The 18,734-nt window shown below is 43.6% G+C and overlaps 2 protein-coding genes across 2 annotated transcripts; both read left to right on the top strand.

Moving 5' to 3' along the window:
• The first annotated feature begins 753 nt into the window (after positions 1-753).
• Positions 754-7,162, top strand: LOC120035138 (zinc finger protein 628-like). The gene is made up of 4 exons (XM_038981935.1): positions 754-1,375; positions 4,616-4,752; positions 5,100-5,196; positions 5,446-7,162. Exons 1-4 carry the CDS (start codon positions 1,093-1,095, stop codon positions 6,657-6,659), a joined length of 1,731 nt encoding a protein of 576 aa, XP_038837863.1. The 5' UTR covers positions 754-1,092; the 3' UTR covers positions 6,660-7,162.
• Positions 7,163-10,472: 3,310 nt separating this feature from the next.
• LOC120035121 (zinc finger protein 696-like) lies at positions 10,473-18,684 on the top strand. The gene is made up of 4 exons (XM_038981915.1): positions 10,473-11,123; positions 16,131-16,267; positions 16,443-16,539; positions 16,750-18,684. Exons 1-4 carry the CDS (start codon positions 10,841-10,843, stop codon positions 17,925-17,927), a joined length of 1,695 nt encoding a protein of 564 aa, XP_038837843.1. The 5' UTR covers positions 10,473-10,840; the 3' UTR covers positions 17,928-18,684.
• The last annotated feature ends 50 nt before the right edge of the window (positions 18,685-18,734 follow it).

The raw sequence follows: 18,734 nt of genomic DNA, 5'->3' as shown, positions 1-18,734 counted from the left end.
ACAGATAGCAATACTGGGTGATTTGAAAAGCCATAGTCAATCAATCAATAATATAATAATTATTTTAGCAAAAACATTTTTTTTAAATTTACAATCTGGAGAAGCTATGAGAATTGGAAGGTTAAATTATTTTGTGAAGCATCACAGCACAGTTGAAAAATATATGGCAAATAGAAATCCGAAATGGATCATGTTGAGAGATAGATGGGAGGGGTTGAATGGAGCTGAAGGGTGGGACTAATAACAAGATAAACAATGTAAAACATACGGGATCTGTAAAATGTATATAGGTTCGGAACTTTTGTGAAATAGCACAGTTACAAATAGAAAACAACAAACAAGAGAGAACTATTGTAAAGTAGACTGTGTAAAAGCAGAAGTGTTTATTAGTTTACTCCAATTGGGGGATCGGTGGTAGGGTTTGCGGGGAATAACAATAAAGGTATATTCTTTAAAAAAGTATGTATGTCTATATAGGTATGTGTATGTATATATGTGTATATGTATGGATGCGTGTATGGATATATATATTTACCAAAAGAATATGGGGGATTGGAAATGATGCAGACAATTACATTGATGGAAGCAACATTCTTTCCGCAATATTAAGCTGATCCACCAAAAAAAAAAAAAAAAAAATGTCGTTCCATATTCTCCCACCTCCGGCCAGTAGGCTTCCTCTCACTACCATATTTGGTAGTGAGTGGAAAGTCTAAGCGGATGCTTAACATTTTATACATCCGGTGAAATATCTGTCTCATTGTTCTGTCTGTGATTTTAGTGTTGGCTCTGTAACTATCAAACGTTAATTACCTAACTGGCATAAGCTTGCGTTCTTTCAATGCCTATGGTATTTCTTTGTTCGAATATCCTCATACAGTAAATGCTACATCTTATATCTAGAAAGTATTACAATTGTTATTAGGACCGTCATTGAGAGAGACAACATCCAACAGTAGCTAGCCTGCAAATGTTAGCTAGCTAGCTTCCTAGCCTTTTGCTGAGCTGGATCGTAACACTGACCCACCTGAACAAAAGTACCTAAATGTTACGAACTCTTAACTGTAGCTAGCTACACATAGACAGTTTGCCATGATGTCCGAAGCCATCGTAACCTTCCAGTCTCAGCTCTCCGGAGTCATGGAGACGGTATTCAAGGCTGCCATGTACGAAATCACCAGGCTGGTGGAGGATAGCTTCCTGAAGGAGATGTCCTGCAGCCGGGAGCAGGTCGAGTCACTGAAGAAGCGGCTGCAGTGGTCGGAGAACAGACGCAGGGATAGGGACAGAGAGGTAGGCCGGAGGGGGAAGTGTGCGGACTGTGGGAGAGCTGACGAAGAAGCCGAGGAGAGAAGTTCTGGAACCTCACAGACAGGTGAAGAGAGAGACATCAAAACACATATCTATTAGGAACACATGCTCTTTCCATGACAGACTAGCCAGGTGAAAGCTATTTCCCCTAATTAATGTCACTTATTAAATCCACTTTAATAAGTGTCGATGAAGGGGGTGACACAGGTTAAATGTGGATTTTTAAGCCTTGAGACATGGCTTAAAATGTATGTGTGCCATTCAGAGGGTGAATGGGCAAGACAAAATATTGAAGTGCCTTTGATGGATATGGTAGTAGGTGCCAGGCGCACTGGTTTGAGTGTGTCCAGAACTGCAATGCTGCTGGGTTTTTCATGCTCAACCGTTTCCCGTGTGTATCAAGAATGGTCCACCACCCAAAGGATATCCAGCCAACTTCACACAACTGTGGGCTGCATTGGATTCAACATGGGCCAGCATCCCTGTGGAACACTTTCAACACTTTGTAGAGTCCATGCCCCAGACAAATGAGGGCAAAATGGGGTTGCAAATCAATATTAGCAAGGTGTTCCTAATGTTTTGTACACTATAATATATATATATATATATATATATATATACACACACACACACATACATAGTACCAGTCAAAAGTTTGGACACTCCTACTCATTTAAAGGTTTTTATTTATTTATTTTACTATTTTCAACATTTTAGAATGACAGTGAAGACACCAAAACTATGAAATAACACATATGGAATGATGTAGTAACCAAAAAAGTGTTAAACAAATCAAAAAATATTTTATGTTTGATATTCTTCAAAGTAGCCACCCTTTGCCTTGATGACAGCTTTGCACACGCTTGGCATTCTCTCAACCAGCTTCACCTGGAACGCTTTTCCAACAGTCTTGAAGGAGTTCCCACGTGTGGTGAGCACTTGTTGGCTGCTTTACCTTCACTCTACGGTTCAACTCATCCCAAATCATTTCATTTGGGTTGAGGTCGGGTGATTGTGTAGGCCAGGTCATCTGATGCAGCACTCCATCACTCTCCTTCTTGGTCAAATAGCCCTTTCTAAATTAATCACAGACAGTGTCACCAGCAAAGCACCATCATACCACCTCCTCCATGCTTCACGGTGGGAAGCACACATGCGGAGATCATCCATTCACCTACTCCGCGTCTCACAAAGACACTGCGGTTGGAACCAAAACTCTCAAATTTGGACTCATCAGACCAAAGGGCAGATTTCCACCAGTCTAATGTCCATTGCTTGTGTTTCTTTGCCCAAGCAAGTCTCTTCTTCTTATTGGTGTCCTTTTAGTACTGTTTTTTTGCAGCAATTTGACCATGAATTCGCAGACGAGTAGGTAAACCACCGCTACCCTCAGTATTATTGGCCAACATGCAATCATTTGAATTCAAACTGGACGATCTACGACTAAGACTATCCTACCGACGGGACAATAAAAACTGTGATATTTTATGTTTCACTGAGACATGGCTGAACGACGACACAGATCATTTAGAGCTGACTGGCTTCTCCGTGTATCGGCAGGACAGAGCAGCTACGTCTGGGAAGACAAGGGGCGGGGGTGTGTGTCTATTTGTCAACTGCTGGTGCGCGATGTCTAATATTAAAGAAGTCTCGAGGTATTTCTCGACATAGGTAGAATACCTCATGATAAGCTGTATACCACATTATCTAGCAAAAAAGTTCACGTCTGTAGCCATGAGCCATGAAGTGCTTTGAAAGGCTGGTCATGGCTCCCATCAACACCATCATGCCGGAAACCCAAGACCCACTCCAATTTGCATACCACCCCAGCAGATCCACAGATGATACAATCACACGCCACACTGCCCTTTCCCACCTGGACAAAAGGAACATCCTATGTGAGAATGCTGTTCATTGACTAAAGCTCAGCGTTCAACGCCATAGTGCCCACAAAGCACATCACTAATCTAAGGACCCTGGGACTAAACACCTCCTTCTGCAACTGGATCCTGGACTTCCTGACAGGGGGTAGTGGTGGTTTACCCACTCGTCGGCGAATTCATGGTCAAATTGCCACAAAGGAACCACTACTAAAGGACACCGATAATAAGAAGACTTGCTTGGGCCAAGAAACACAAGTAATGGACATTAGACCGATGGAAGTCTGTCCTTTGGTCTGATGAGTCCAAATTTTAGATTTTTGGTTCTAACCGCCATGGCTTTGTGAGACGCAGAGTAGGTGAACAGATGATCTCCGCATATGTGGTTCCATGCATGGAGGAGGTGGTGTGATGTGTGAGGGTGCTTTGCTGGTGACACAGTCTGTGATGTATTTAGAATTCAAGGCACACTTAACCAGTGTGGCTACCATAGCATTCTCATCAGCGATATGCCATCTGGTTTGCACTTAGTGGGACTATTATTTGTTTTTCAACAGGACAATGACCCAACACCTCCAGCCTGTGTAAGGGCTATTTGACCAAGAAGGAGAGTGATGGAGTGCTGCATCAGATGACCTGGACTCCACAATCACCCGACCTCAACCCAATTGAGATGGTTTTGGATGAGTTGGACCACAGAGTGAAGGAAAAGCAGCCAACAAGTGCTCAGCATATGTGGGAACTCCTTCAAGACTGTTGGAAAAGCATTCCAGGTGAAGATGGTTGACAGAATGCCAAGGCTGTTCAAAGCTGTCATCAAGGCGAAGGGTGGCTACTTTGAAGAATCTCAAATCTCAAATATATTTTGTTTTCTTTAACACTTTTTTTTGGTTACATGATTCCATATGTGTTTCATAGTGTTGATGTCTTCACTATTATTCTACAATGTAGAAAATTGTACAAATAAAGAAAAACCCTTGAATGAGTAGGTGTGTCCAAACTTTTGACTGGTACTGTACATACAATCAGTGGAGGCTGCTGAGGGATGGAAGGCTCATAATAATGGCTGGAACAGAGTAAATGGAATGACATCAAACTCATGGAAACCATGTTTGAAGTATTTGATACCATTCCATTGATTCTGCTCCAGCCATTACTATGAGCCCGTCCTTCCCAATTAAGGTGCCCCCAACCTCCTGTGATAAATATAGAATCACTCTGAAGTGGGGCTGCTGTAATGTGTACATTTCATACTTTAGTGATCAGACAGTATTGGTTTAAGAAAGGAGTCAAAGTCATGGCTGGTGGTGGCATCTTAATAAGATGTTTCCTTTCCTTCATCTGATGTGAGGAGACTCCATTATCCACAATGTTACTTTCCTTTTACTCCAAATTAAATATTCACTTTGTTTACCTGTGACCAGGTGTGGAGAGGGGGCGTGGCCTGAAGCAGGAGAAGGTACCAGGGGAGGAGTGGAGCAGCTGTGGGGGCGTGGCCGGGGAAACAGCCTTAAATGATCTGGCGGAGGCAGAGGCCACCAGCCCTAGGAGAATCTCTGAGGTAGGTAGGGGACTGACTAAACACCTGTGGGGGGGTGTGGTGTTACAGAATGTTCAGGTGGAAATATATTGTACATAACAGATAGTCTGTCACAAAGAATTGGGCAGCCATTTTCAAACCTCTCCTCATATTTGAACTGTTCCAGAATTTAAACACTTCATTCAACTTGTCAACGAATCATCAAGCCCTTCACTACTTAAATCAAGTATGCTAGTTCAGGGCTATGACAAAGTTGTGAGATGTCTGGGGGTCCCAGAGGAGAATTCTGAATATAGAACCATCATGTCAGCTCTATTCAATCACTGTCAGTTTATCCATCATTTAGTCAGAATCATTTGCTCTTCCAGTCCACAGAGGTCGGAGGTCAGAAGTTGGACAGTCTGCTGAAAGAGGAGGCTCTCCACAACACTGAGCTACAGGAGAGATGGGGCGTCTGCCTGGACGGTGAGTTGAGGAGTTTACCACAAATATAACACAGACAATAGCCTACTTGTTATGATGATGAGAATGATAACAAGAGTAACTTTTATAGTATGCTGTGTCATTTCAAATGTATTCATTATTACACATGTAAAGTCAACTTGAAACTGTAAGTACACATTTAACATTACAGTTACTCTACTACTGTTTCTACTGTCCCCTAATGTCTTAAATATTAATGCTACTAATGCCTCATGTCCCCTGTGTTTTCAGGGGCCGATGGTTCAGACGTCTCGGGGAGTTTCAGTGAGCAGGAGCTGCAGCAGTGCCAGGCTGACTGGGCGTCTGGTCTAGACCAGGATCCTGAACCATCGGGTCCCGAGGGAGACTCAGGGGACCCCAGCCAACCTCTCTACCGCTCCCGCTACAGCATGAAGGAACTGGTGGGCGGCTTTGAGAAGTCTGGTTACGGTGGTAGTGGTGGTGGCGGCCATCTTGTAGACATAGAAGGGCTGGATAGGTTTCCTGGTTCTCCGTCTCGTCTGGGGGCACTGAGCTACGGAGCTGCGGGTCACTACCAAGTGAACCTGGGGGGGTCTGAGGGGGGAGACCACCATCGCTCCCACATGCCTGACCCCCATCAGAGCCGGAGGGAGCAGGTGGGGTCGCCAACGCCATCCCCCCACCCTGAGGTGGGAGACCGGAACTGCCTGTTGATCAACGAGGAGGGGTACCTGCAGGACTCCAGTGTCTTGTACCCAGAACACGGTGTCCCAGAGTCAGGTAGCAGAGCCGGCCACAGAGGGCTAACCTCCATCCACTCTGGAAGCTCAGCCCACAACAACACAGAGAGCCTGTATGGTGCTGCTGACGACTTTGGACGCTCTTTAAACCTCAGAGATCGTTCACAAGAGCAGGTAACAGGAGGAGGGGGGAGGCGTCATGCCTGCAATCAATGTACCATGACCTTCCCAGACTCTGGTTCCCTCAAGGCCCACAAGCAGAAACACAAAACGGGGAGAGGGTCGAGTACAGGGTCAGGGTCAGGGTCTGGGCCTCCGTACTCCTGCATCCAGTGCGGTAAGACCTTCACCCAGGCCTGCAACCTCAAGGTCCACCAGCGGGTCCACCAGGCCAAGGGACTCCACCTCTGCAGCCACTGCGGCAAGGGCTTCACCTCCTTCTCCGACCTGAAGAGGCACAAGTGCAGCCAGACAACAGACAAGCCCTACTGCTGCTCCATCTGTGGGAACAAGTTCAGTCGACTCTGGAACCTGAAGGTGCATCAGCGCATTCACACGCAGGAGAAACCCCACTGCTGCAATATGTGTGACAAGTGCTTCACGCGGGCAGACATTTTGAAAGTGCACCTGCGCACCCACACTGGGGAGAGACCGTACTGCTGTTCTGTGTGTGGACTCAGCTTCAAACGACTGGCACATCTGAAGTCACACCAGCGCAAACACAGGCCAAATCTCCTGGACTGATTTTTTTATTGATACATTTTTTTTGTTATATAGCAGACACTCTTGCAATTGCTACATTAATCTTCGGACAGCTAGTTTTATTATTTTATTTGACATTGAGAACATTTCTTGTGATCAGTTGTTTATTAATAAGGACATTGAAAATATGATAATGTTTGGTGTGATCTAGTGTACCATAAACTAGGTGGCTCTCCTATTCTTACCACTTTGCCCAGTCAAAGGTCGGAACTACTTTTCTATGAGTTCTGATCCTTCTAGCCTTGATTTTCATTTTTATAACATATACAGTATTTCACTTTTCAATATGTATAGTTTTTACTAGGTGTTGTCCAATGAATTCTGTAACCCTCTTCAAATCAGGTTTGATTGGAAAATGCTGTTCAAGTGAGGACATGCATTATCAAATCTTTGTGCTCCCTGACTAAGGCCATGCAGCCGAAACGTGTCGGAGTTTGTAGTCTTTGTTTTCATTTTACATGCCGTACAAATAAAGGCATTTTAATTCATTATTTTCAGAGTGCCTTGGTCCTCCTTAATTTTTGATGAAAATATGAACGGTTGGAAATCTGTGTGTTGGTTAAGAATTCACGCCATACATGGACTGTCTATGAATTGTCAAAATGATCATGCCAACCTAACAAACATTTGAATATGAGGCACTCATGTGCTCGTGGGAAGTCGCAAGTCTGCCATGATTGTGTTCAAGTGCATTTAATGTCTGACCAATTCTTCAACCAATAAGATTTCAGATAGCTGGATTGCTAATAATAAAGTTAGTTTGTGACGTTGATGGGACGGTTCAGCATAAACAACAAAAGAATCAATCAACAATAAGATAATATAGTCCTGTCAGAGCCAACAGTCTCAGTTCGAAACCGTAGTCCTACCAGAACCTTTGGTTGAGTGTGAGTCCTTAAATGGAAGTCCAAGTCCAAATAAATGTTTGTAACCCAAAGGAAGCCCCCCCTCCCCAGCCAAAATGTAATCCAACGAGATCTAAATTTAAAAGCAATAATCCAACAGAAAAGACACAATGGGCCACATTCCCCTGCGCTATTCAATGTCTAGATATTTTCACTAGCGCCAGGACAACACCAGTATCGAGATATTTTTTAGATGACAAAGATGAAAATATGGAGCAGACTTAACCTTTTAGTCCTTTAAAAACCTTCTGTATGTAAAATACTGTGTGCTATAGCTTGGAAAATAAATATATGGGACTCTGGATGACAACATAGTGATGTTTGTTTAGGACTGTTTTGCTAAAGAACTCCACTTTAGTGTTTTGTTTCCTTATCACGACACTGGTGTCATCCAGGCCTCTAATTTTCATCAAAACAGTGGACTGTGATAGGAAAGAGGCCTACAAATCCCTCTTAGCACACAGCAAACAATGCTACCTCTCTCTCACAATGGGCTTGCAGTCAATTCAAGATGGCACCTGTGGGGTGGACACGCCTCCCCACCACACCCATATCTGCAACCTTAAAGCCCGACTGCATAATAGGCAATTATATTCCCAACACAGTGTGTTAACATGGACAAGACTAAGTACATACAGCAACACATTATTTTCATTTATTTTAGGGGCAATGTTTCATTTCACTTTCACATTATGCGTTCTTGGGTAAAGCATGTTATAAGCTAGCTTGCTTAACATTGACAATATGGTCAAACTACCTACAGTACACTGAACAAAAAATGAATGCAACATGTAAAGTGTTGGTCTCATGTTTCATGAGCTGAAATAAAAGATCCCAGAAATGTTCCATATGCACAAAAAGCTTACTTTAACATTTGTTTACATCCTTGTTAGTAAGCGCTTCTCCTTTTGCCAAGATAATCCATCCACCTGACAGGTGTGGCATATGAAGAAGCTGATTTAACAGCATGATCATTACACAGGTGACCTTGAGCTGGGGACAATAAAAGGCCTCTAAAATGTGCTGTTTTGTCTCACAACACAATGCCACAGATGTTTCAAGTTTTGAGGGAACGTGCAATTGGCATGCTGACTGCAGGAATGTCCACCAGAGCTGTTGCCTGAGAATTGAATGTTCATTCTTCTACCATAAGCCACATCTAACATCGTTTTAGAGAATTTAGCTGTATATCCAACCGACCTCACAACCGAAGACCATGTGTATGGCGTTGTGTGGGCTAGCAGTTTGCTGATGTCAACGTTGTGAACAGAGTGCCCAATAGAGGCGGTGGGGTTATGGTATGGGCAACGAACACAATTATTGCATTTTATCGATGGCAATTTGAATGCAAAAAAATACCGTGACGAGATCCTGAGGCCCATTGTGAGGCACCTTTTTTTTAAGGTATCTGACCAACAGATGCATAGCTGTATTCCAAATAATGTGAAATCCATAGATTAGGGCCAAATTAATGTATTTCAATTGACTGATTTCCTCATATGAAATGTAACTCTGTAACATCTTTGAAATTGTTGCATGTTGCGTTTATATTTTTGTTCAGTATACATTATCCAAATTGATACATTTTGTAGATGTCAAAGATTTATTTGTTCTCATCTTTTGGTTGAAAAGGTGAAGGGTCAGTGGTGAAACGTGCAACTCGGGTAACAACATTTTTTCCCCCCACTCTTAATTATGACTTAGAGGGTCATTCAAGTGAAACTTCCCAGTCTTTCAAGTAACTAGTTCAAACCTGCAGAACATAAAAACCATGACGTGAGACGTGAAGTCAGTACACCTACATTTAAACTTGATTTGAGGCATCTAACTTACCTAATGAATAACAAATGACAAGTACCCAGAATTTCTGTTTTTTTTAAACAATTAATCAACTGCTAATTCAAAATCAACTTTTTATTTTCTACACTTTTACTCCATCTTTCTGTCATGGCATGACTCTTCCAAACAACAAAAGCGACTGTAAATGTGAATCAACAAAGGCTTTGATACGTGTAATCACTCAACACATAAAAACATAAAAGTACAAGTCTTTCCCAATCCCTGTGAGACTAGATGGGGATCCCTGTTTAATTCAAACTAACACGGCTGGGTTTTGAATTCACAGCTAAGAGAGAGGGAGCAGTATAGTGGGAGCAGTATAGTGGGCAGTAATATTTGATATACCGTATATTATATATACATCACATGAGACTAAGCAATTAGCGTATTAAAATGTTTATCTGACTCCATAAAGATAATAAAAATATACACAAGACTATGGTTGAGTTACAGTAATAGACAATAAAGAAAGGACTGAGAATGGAATTATAAATATACGTGTATTTAATTAATGGATTCAGCTGAAAGCTTAAATTACAAGGCAATTCTGACATTTAAAAAACTGTTATTTTGGACGCAGTATTTTCTGCATACTGCAGTTATACTGCACTCTGACTGCAATCTTTTTTCGTAAGGGCACTGCTGCAACATGACCCTAAACGTTGCATCTGAAACAGCGCAGTGGATTCTGCACAAAACCTCTAACAGGATAATTGATTTAACCTAACAGTTATGTCGCCAATTGGATAGAAACCTAGCTTTGGACACCCTATTCCTAGTCCACTCCACTACTTTTGACCAAGGCCCGCATAGGGCTGAGTGGGGGGCAGGATATATCGCTTCGGTGTAGATTTCCTGTAAATCATTTACACAATAAATAGCCTACTACGGTACTGATCAGTATTCGAATTGTATAATAATAGCCAAATTATATTTCGAATCTTATTTACAGTAAACGTACAGATGTTTTGTTCAAAGAAAGGTCGTATTTTCTCTCATCGTTCCAATGTAGATTGTCCTACCACTCGATCCGTAGGTTTGTTTCCGGAAATTCAATTTTTTTGTGTATGCTTTTTGTTGTGGCTCTAACTAGCTAGCACGCTAACTGCCATCTCTCATTATCTCTGTTATTTATATTTATTAGAATAGCCTCATATACAGTAACTGCTGCATCTTATCTCTCGAAATGATGAAAAACATGTATTACTAGGACAGTCACTGAGTCAGACAACAACTTCCAAGAGTAGCTAGATTTGCTAGCCTGCTAACACAGATAGAAGGGGTTGTTTCCAGTATATTTGCTGCTAACGTTAGCTTCCTATCATTTTGTTAGACTCGATTGCAGGGCTGATTCGCCTGTACAAAAGTAGCTAAACGTTACGAATTCTTAACTGTATTTAGTTACACAGACAGTTTGCCATGATGTCCGAAGCCATCGTAACCTTCCAGTCTCAGCTCTCCGGAGTCATGGAGACGGTATTCAAGGCTGCTATGTACGAGATCACCAGGCTGGTGGACGATAGCTTCCTGAAGGAAGTGTCCCGGAGCCGGGAGCAGGTTGAGTCGCTGAAGAAGAGGCTGCAGTGGTCAGAGAACAGACGCAGGGAGAGGGACAGAGAGGGAGGCCGTATCGGGAAGTGTGCGGACTGTGGGAGAGCTAACGACGAAGCCAAGGATAAAAGCTCTGGAGCCTCACAGACAGGTATAGAGAGAGACATCTCTCTCTCTCTCTCTCTCTCTCTATATATATATATATATATATATATATATACACACACATACATACACACACACACAGTACCAGTCAAAAAAGTTTGGACACACCTACTCATTCAAGGGTTTTTCGTTATTTTTACTATAACACATATGGAATCATGTAGTAAGCAAAAAAGTGTTAAATAATTCTACATATTTTAGATTTTAGGTTCTTCAAAGTAGCCACCCTTTGCCTTGATGGCAGCTTTGCACACTCTTGGCATTATCTCAACCAGCTTCACCTGGAATGCTTTTCCAACAGTCTTGAAGGAGTTCCCACATGCTGAGCACTTGTTGGCTGCTTTTCCTTCACTCTGTGGTCCAACTAATTCAAAACCATTTCAATTGGGTTGTGGTCGGGTGATCAGCCTGACTAACCGGTGTCTGTATGTAGCCTCGCTACTTTTATAGCCTCGCTACTGTATATAGCCAGTCTTTTTACTGTTTTATTTCTTTACTTACCTATTGTTCACCTAACACCTTTTTTGCACTATTGGTTAGAGCCTGTAAGTAAGCATTTCACTGTAAGGTCTACACCTGTTGTATTCGGCGCACGTGACAAATAAACTTTGATTTGATTGTGGAGGCCAGGTCATCTGATGCAGCACTCAATCACTCTCCTTCTAGGTCAAATAGCCCTTATGTAACCGGTGTGAAATGACTAGCTAGTTAGCGGGGTGTGCGCTAATAGCGTTTCAATCAGTGACATCACTCGCTCTGAGACCTTGAAGTAGTTGTTCCCTTTGCTCTGCAAGGGCTGCGGCTTTTGTGGAGCAATGGGTAACGGTGCTTCGTGGGTGACTGTTGTTGATGTGTGCAGAGGGTGCCTGGTTCGAGCCCAGGTAGGGGCGAGGAGAGGGACGGAAGCAAAATTGTTACACTTACACAGCCTGGAGGTGTGTTGGGTGTTTGTCCTGTTGAAAAACAAATGATAGTCCCACAAAGCGCAAACCAGATGGGATGGCATATCGCTGCAGAATACTGTGGTAGCCATGCTGGTTAAGTGTGCCTTGAATTCTAAATAAATCACAGACTGTCACCAGCAAAGCACCATCACACCTCCTCCTCCATGCTTCATGGTGGGAACCACACATGCAGAGATCATCCGTTCACCTACTCTGCGTCTCACATAGACACGGCAGTTGGAACCAAAACTCTCAAACTTGGACTCATCAGACCAAAGGACAGATTTCCACCGGTCTAATGTGAGTTGCTCCTGTTTCTTGGCCCAAGCAAGTCTTTTTATTGGTGTCCTTTAGTAGTGGTTTCTTTGCAACAATTCGACCATGAAGGCCTAATTCACGCAGTCTCCTCTGAACAGTTGATGTTGAGATGTCTGTTACTTGAACTCTGTGAAGTATTTATTTGGGCAGCAATTTCTGAGGCTGGTAACGCTAATGATCTTATCCTCTGCAGCAGAGGTAAATCTGGGTCTTCCTTTCCTGTGTCGCTCCTCATGAGAGCCAGTTTCATCATAGCACTTGATGGTTTTTGCGACTGCACTTGAAGAAACTTTCAAAGTTCTTGAAATTCTCCAGATTCACTGACCTTCATGTCTTAAAGTAAATAGGGCTATCTTCTGTATACCCCACTACCTTGTCACAACGCAACTGATTGGCTCAAACGCATTAAGAAGGAAAGAAATTCCACAAATTAACTTTTAACAAAGCACACCTGTTAATTGAAATGCATTCCAGGTGACTACCTCAGAAGCTGAGAGAATGCCAAGAGTGTGTAAATCTGTCAAAGGCAAAGGGTGGCTACTTTTTTGGTTACTACATGATTCCATATGTGTTATTTGATATTTTTGATGTCTTCACTATTATTCTACAATGAAGAAAATAGTACAAATAAAGAAAAACTCTTGAATGAGTATGTGTCCAAACTTTTGACTGGTACTCCTTCCTACCAAGCTATCTAACTATACAGTCGTGGCCAAAAGTTTTGAGAAAGACACAAATATTAATTTTCACAAAGTCTGCTGCCTCCGTTTGTATGATGGCAATTTGCATATACTCCAGAATGCTATGAAGAGTGATCAGATGAATTGCAAAGTCCCTCTTTGCCATGCAAATGAACTGAATCCCCCAAAAACATTTCCACTGCATTTCAGCCCTGCCACAAAAGAACCAGCTGACATCATGTCAGTGATTCTCTCGTTAACACAGGTGTGAGTGTTGACGAGGACAAGGCTGGAGATCACTCTATCATGCTGATTGACTTCAAAGAACAGACTGGACGCTTCAAAAGGAGGGTGGTGCTTGGAATCATTGCTCTTCCTCTGTCAACCATGGTTACCTGCAAGGAAACACGTACCGTTATCATTGCTTTGCACAAAAGGGCTTCACAGGCCTATTGCTGCCAGTAAGATTGCACCTAAATCAATCATTTATCGGATCATCAAGAACTTCAAGGAGAGCAGTTCAATTGTTGTGAAGAAGGCTTCAGGGCGCCCAAGAAAGTCCAGCAAGCAACAGGACCGTCTCCTAAAGTTGATTCAGCTGCGGGATCGGGGAACCACCAGTACAGAGCTTGCTCAGGAATGGCAGCAGGCAGGTGTGAGTGCATCTGCACGCACAGTGAGGCGAAGACTTTTGGAGGATGGCCTGGTGTCAAGAAGGGCAGCAAAGAAGCCACTTCTCTCCATGAAAAACATAATGGACAGACTGATATTCTGCAAAAGGTACAGGGATTGGACTGCTGAGGACTGGGGTAAAGTCATTTTCTCTGATGAATCTCCTTTCCGATTGTTTGGGGCATCCGAAAAAAAGCTTGTCCGGGGAAGACAAGGTGAGCGCTACCATCAGTCCTGTGTCATGCCAACAGTAAAGCATCCTGAGACCATTCATGTGTGGGGTTGCTTCTCAGCCTAGGGAGTGGGCTCACTCACAATTTTACCTAAGAACACAGCCATGATTAAAGAATGGTACCAACACATCGTCGGAGAGCTACTTCTCCCATCCATCCAGGAACAGTTTGGTGACGAACAATGCCTTTTCCAGCATGATGGAGCACCTTGCCATAAAGCAAAAGTGATAACTAAGTGGCTCTGGGAACAAAACATAGATATTTTGGGTCCATGGCCAGGAAACTCCCCAGACCTTAATCCCATTGAGAACTTGTGGTCAATCCTCAAGAGGCGGGTGGACAAACAAAAACCCACAAATTCTGACAAACTCCAAGCATTGATTATGCAAGAATGGGCTGCCATCAGTCAGGATGTGGCCCAGAAGTTAATTGACAGCATGCCAGGGCGGATTGCAGAGGTCTTGAAAAAGAAGGGTCAACACTGCAAATATTGACTCTTTGCATCAACTTCATGTAATTCTCAATAAAAGCCGTTGACACTTATGAAATGCTTGTAATTATACTTCAGTATTCCATAGTAACATCTGACAAAAATATCTAAAGACACTGAAGCAGCAAACTTTGTGGAAATTAATATGTGTCATTCTCAAAACTTTTTGCCACAACTGTACAGTGCATTCGGGAAGCATTCAGACCCCTTGACTTTTTCCACATTTTGCTGTTACAGCCTTATTCTGAAATTGATTAAATACATTTTTTCCTCAACAATCTACACACAATATCCCATAATGACAAAAACAAGTTTATAGAAATGTTTGCAAATTTATTAAACACAAACAGGAATACCTTATTTACAAAAAAAAAAACGTATTTACATAAGTATTCTGACCCTTTGCTGTGAGGTTCGAATTTGAGCTCAGGTGCATCCTGTTTCCATTGATCATCCTTGAGATGTTTCTACAACTTGATTGGAGTTCACCTGTGGTAAATTCAATTGATTGGACATGATTTGGAAAGACACACAGCTGTCTATATAAGGTCTCACAGTTGACAGTGCATGTCATAGCAAAAACTAGCCATGAGGTTGAAAGAATTGTTCATAGAGCTCCGAGACAGGATAGTGTCGAGGCACAGATCTGGGGAAGGGTACCAAAACATTTCTGCTGCATTGAAGGTCCCCAAGAACACAGTGTTCTCCATCTTAAATGGAAGAAGTTTGGAACCACCAAGACTCTTCCGAGAGCTGGCCGCCTGGCCAAACTGAGCAATCGTGGGAGAAGGGTCTTGGTCAGGGAAGTGACCAAGAACCCGATGGTCACTCTGACAGTTCCTCTCTGGAGATGGGAGAACCTTCCAGAAGGACAACCGTCTCTGCGACAAGTAGAGAGATCCTTGATGAAAACATGCTCAGGACCTCAGACTGGGGGCGAAGGTTCACCTTCCAACAGAACAACAACCCTAAGCACACAGCCAAGACAATGCAGGAGTTGCTTCGGGACAAGTCTCTGAATGTCGTTGAGTGGCCCAGCCAGAGCCCGGACTTGAACCCGAACGAACATCTCTGGAGAGACCTGAAAATAGCTGTGCTGCGACTCTCCCCATCACACCTGACAGAGCTTGAGAGGATCTGCAGAGAAGAATGGGGGAAACTCCCCAAATACAGGTGTACCAAGCTTGTAGCGTCATACCCAAGAAGACTTAAGGCTGTAATCGCTGCTTCAACAAAGTACCGAGTAAAGGGCCGGAATACTTATGTAAATGGAATATCAGCTTATTTTTAATACATTTGCAAACTTTTCTAAAAACCTTGTTTTTCTTTGTCATTGTGTGATACTGTGTATAGATTGATGAGGGGGAAAAAACTATTCAATCCATTTTAAAATAAGGCTGTAGTATAACAAATTGTGGAAAAAGTCAAGGGGTCTGATTACTTTCCGAATGCACTGTATATATGGAGGAATCACTCTGAAGTTTGGCTGCTGTAATGTGTACCTTCCATACTTTGGTGATCACTGACCAGACAGTTGAGTTAGTGGTAAGATGCTTTATTTCCTTCCTCTGCACTGATGCGAGTAGACTCCATTATTCACAATTCAGCTTTCCTTTTAGTTGAGATAAATGTTACTCTTTGTTTACCTGTTGCCAGGTGCGGAAAGGGGGCGTGGCCTGAAGCAGGAGAAGGCACTAGGGGAGGAGTGGAGCAGCTGTGGGGGCGTGGCTGGGGAAACAGCCTTAAATGACCTGGAGGAGGCCGATGCCACCAGCCCTAGGAGAACCTCTGAGGTAGGTAGGGGACTAAACACCTGTGTTACAGAACCTTCAGCTAAAAATGTACTGTGCAGAACAGATTAGAACTTGTCTTTCAGGAGGAATAGGGGACCATCATGCCAGCTTTATTCATTCACTGCCAGTTTATCCATCGTTTAGTTAGAATCAACTTATTAATTTCCTTTTGCAGCCCGCAGACGTCGGAGGTCAGAAGCTGGACAGTCTGCTGAAAGAGGAAGCTCTCCACAACACTGAACTACAGGAGAGATGGGGCGTCTGCCTGGACGGTGAGTTCAGGAGTTTACAACAAACACAACAGGCCATCTTTATGATGAGAATGAAAAGGAGTAGCTTCTAATATGTTGTCATTGGTATTATAATAAATCAACTTGAAACTAAGTTCAAATTTAGCATTAGTTATTCTACCACAGTTTCTACTATTGCCAATGCCTCTAATGCTAATGCTTCTAATACCTAATGTCTCCTGTGTTCTTCAGGGGCCAACGGTTCAGACGTCTCGGGGAGTTTCAGTGAGCAGGAGCTGCAGCAGTGCCAGGATGACTGGGGGTCTGGTCTAGACCAGGATCCTGAACCATCGGGTCCCGAGGGAGACTCAGGGGACCCCAGCCAACCTCTCTACCGCTCCCGCTACAGCATGGAGGAACTGGAGGTCGGCTTTGAGAAGTCTGGTTACGGTGGTAGTGGTGGTGGCGGCCATCTTGTAGACATGGAAGGGCTGGATAGGCTTCCTGGTTCTCCGTCTCGTCTGGGAGGGTTGAGCTACGGAGCTGCGGGTCACTACCCGGTGAACCTGGGGGGGTCTGAGGGGGGAGACCATCACCATCGCTCCCACATGCCTGTTCCCCATCGGAGCCGGAGGGAGCAGGTGGGGTCGCCAACACCACCCCCCCACCCGGAGGTGGGAGACCTGAACTGCCTGTTGATCAACGAGGAGGGGTACCCTGAACACGGTGTTCCGGACTTGGGTAGTAGAGCCGGCCACCGGGTGCTAACCTCCATTCACTCTGGAAGCTCAGCCCACAACAACACAGAGAGCCTGTATGGTGCTGCTGACGACTTTGGACGCTCTTTAAACCTCAGAGATCATTCACAAGAGCAGGTAACAGGAGGGGGGAGGCGTCATGCCTGCAATCAATGTACAATGACCTTCCCAGACTCTGGTTCCCTCAAGGCCCACAAGCAGAAACACAAAACTGGGAGATGGTCGAATTCAGGGTCTGGGACTCTGTACTCCCGCACCCAGTGCGGTAAGACCTTCACCCAGGCCTGCAACCTCAAGGTCCACCAAGCCGAGGGACGCCACCTCTGCAGCCAGTGTGGCAAGGGCTTCACCACCTCCTCCGACCTGAAGAGGCACACATGCAGCCAGACGACAGACAAGCCCTACTGCTGCTCCCTCTGCGGGAACAAGTTCAGTCGGCTCTGGAATCTCAAGCTGCACCGGCGCATTCACACACAGGAGAAACCCCACCGCTGCACCATGTGTGACAAGAGCTTCACACGGGCAGACATTTTGAAAGTGCACAAGCGCACCCACACTGGGGAGAGACCGTACTGCTGCTCTGTGTGTGGACTCCGCTTCAAACAACTGAACCATCTGAAGTCACACCAGCACAAACACAGGCCGGATCTCCTGAGCCGAGTGGTGGTCTAGAAAACGTTTTTTTGTTCAGTTTTAATTTGACATTGAGAACAATTTTTGGGGTAATCAATTGTTTTTTAATAAGGACATTGATAATCAAACCGTGTTAAATAAGAATGTATGCCTTAAATTATAGACTATGAATTGTCTGTCATAATGACCATGTCAACCTAACAAACATTTGAATATAGTGCATTCATGTGCTTATGGGATGGTGTAAGTCTGCCGTGATTGTGTTCAATTGCTTTTGATGTCAGACCAATAAAAAGCTTGCTTACCATTGACAATATGGTCAGACTTATCCTAACTGATAGATTCTGGTTGAAAGGGTTAAAGGATAGTAGTAAAAATGTCACAACAAAGGGAACAATATTTTGTCAGTTTCCCACTTGTAATTACGACCTGGAGGGTTATAAGTCCAGCCCAGATTTTTATATAAAAACACATTAATGCAACGATACTGAACAAAATGATAAAGTAACAGTTTTATTGAGTTAATTCATTGGGCCCTAATCTATGGATTTCACAGCTGGGAAGACATATGCATGTGTTCGTCACAGATTTAAAAAATGGGCGTCGGGATCTCGTCATGGTCTTTCTGTGCATTGAAAATGCACTTGTGTCCGTAGCTTATACCTGCCCATACCGTAATCCCACCATGGGACACTGTTTGACAAAACATTTTAGAGTGGCCACAAGGTGCATTTGTGTAATAATCATGCTTCTTGATATGCCACACCTGTCAGTTGGATGGATTATCTTGGCAAAGGAGAAATGCTCACTAACATGGATGGAAACAAATTAGTGCACAATTTGAGA

This window comes from Salvelinus namaycush, chromosome 42 (assembly GCF_016432855.1).
Source record: "Salvelinus namaycush isolate Seneca chromosome 42, SaNama_1.0, whole genome shotgun sequence".
NCBI lineage: Eukaryota > Metazoa > Chordata > Actinopteri > Salmoniformes > Salmonidae > Salvelinus > Salvelinus namaycush.
Note: the sequence above shows the minus strand (reverse complement) of the source record. Positions and strands in the feature narration are given on the sequence as shown.

What these genes read in the sequence shown, in the direction of transcription:
- LOC120035138 (XM_038981935.1), top strand. Translation starts at nt 1,093, where the DNA reads ATGATGTCCGAAGCCATCGTAACCTTCCAGTCTCAGCTCTCCGGAGTC. An exon ending in GCCCTAGGAGAATCTCTGAG is followed by an intron (nt 4,753 to 5,099) that starts GTAGGTAGGGGA and finishes TTGCTCTTCCAG; the next exon opens with TCCACAGAGGTCGGAGGTCA. An exon ending in ATGGGGCGTCTGCCTGGACG is followed by an intron (nt 5,197 to 5,445) that starts GTGAGTTGAGGA and finishes CTGTGTTTTCAG; the next exon opens with GGGCCGATGGTTCAGACGTC.
- LOC120035121 (XM_038981915.1), top strand. Translation starts at nt 10,841, where the DNA reads ATGATGTCCGAAGCCATCGTAACCTTCCAGTCTCAGCTCTCCGGAGTC. An exon ending in CTCTGGAGCCTCACAGACAG is followed by an intron (nt 11,124 to 16,130) that starts GTATAGAGAGAG and finishes ACCTGTTGCCAG; the next exon opens with GTGCGGAAAGGGGGCGTGGC. An exon ending in ATGGGGCGTCTGCCTGGACG is followed by an intron (nt 16,540 to 16,749) that starts GTGAGTTCAGGA and finishes TGTGTTCTTCAG; the next exon opens with GGGCCAACGGTTCAGACGTC.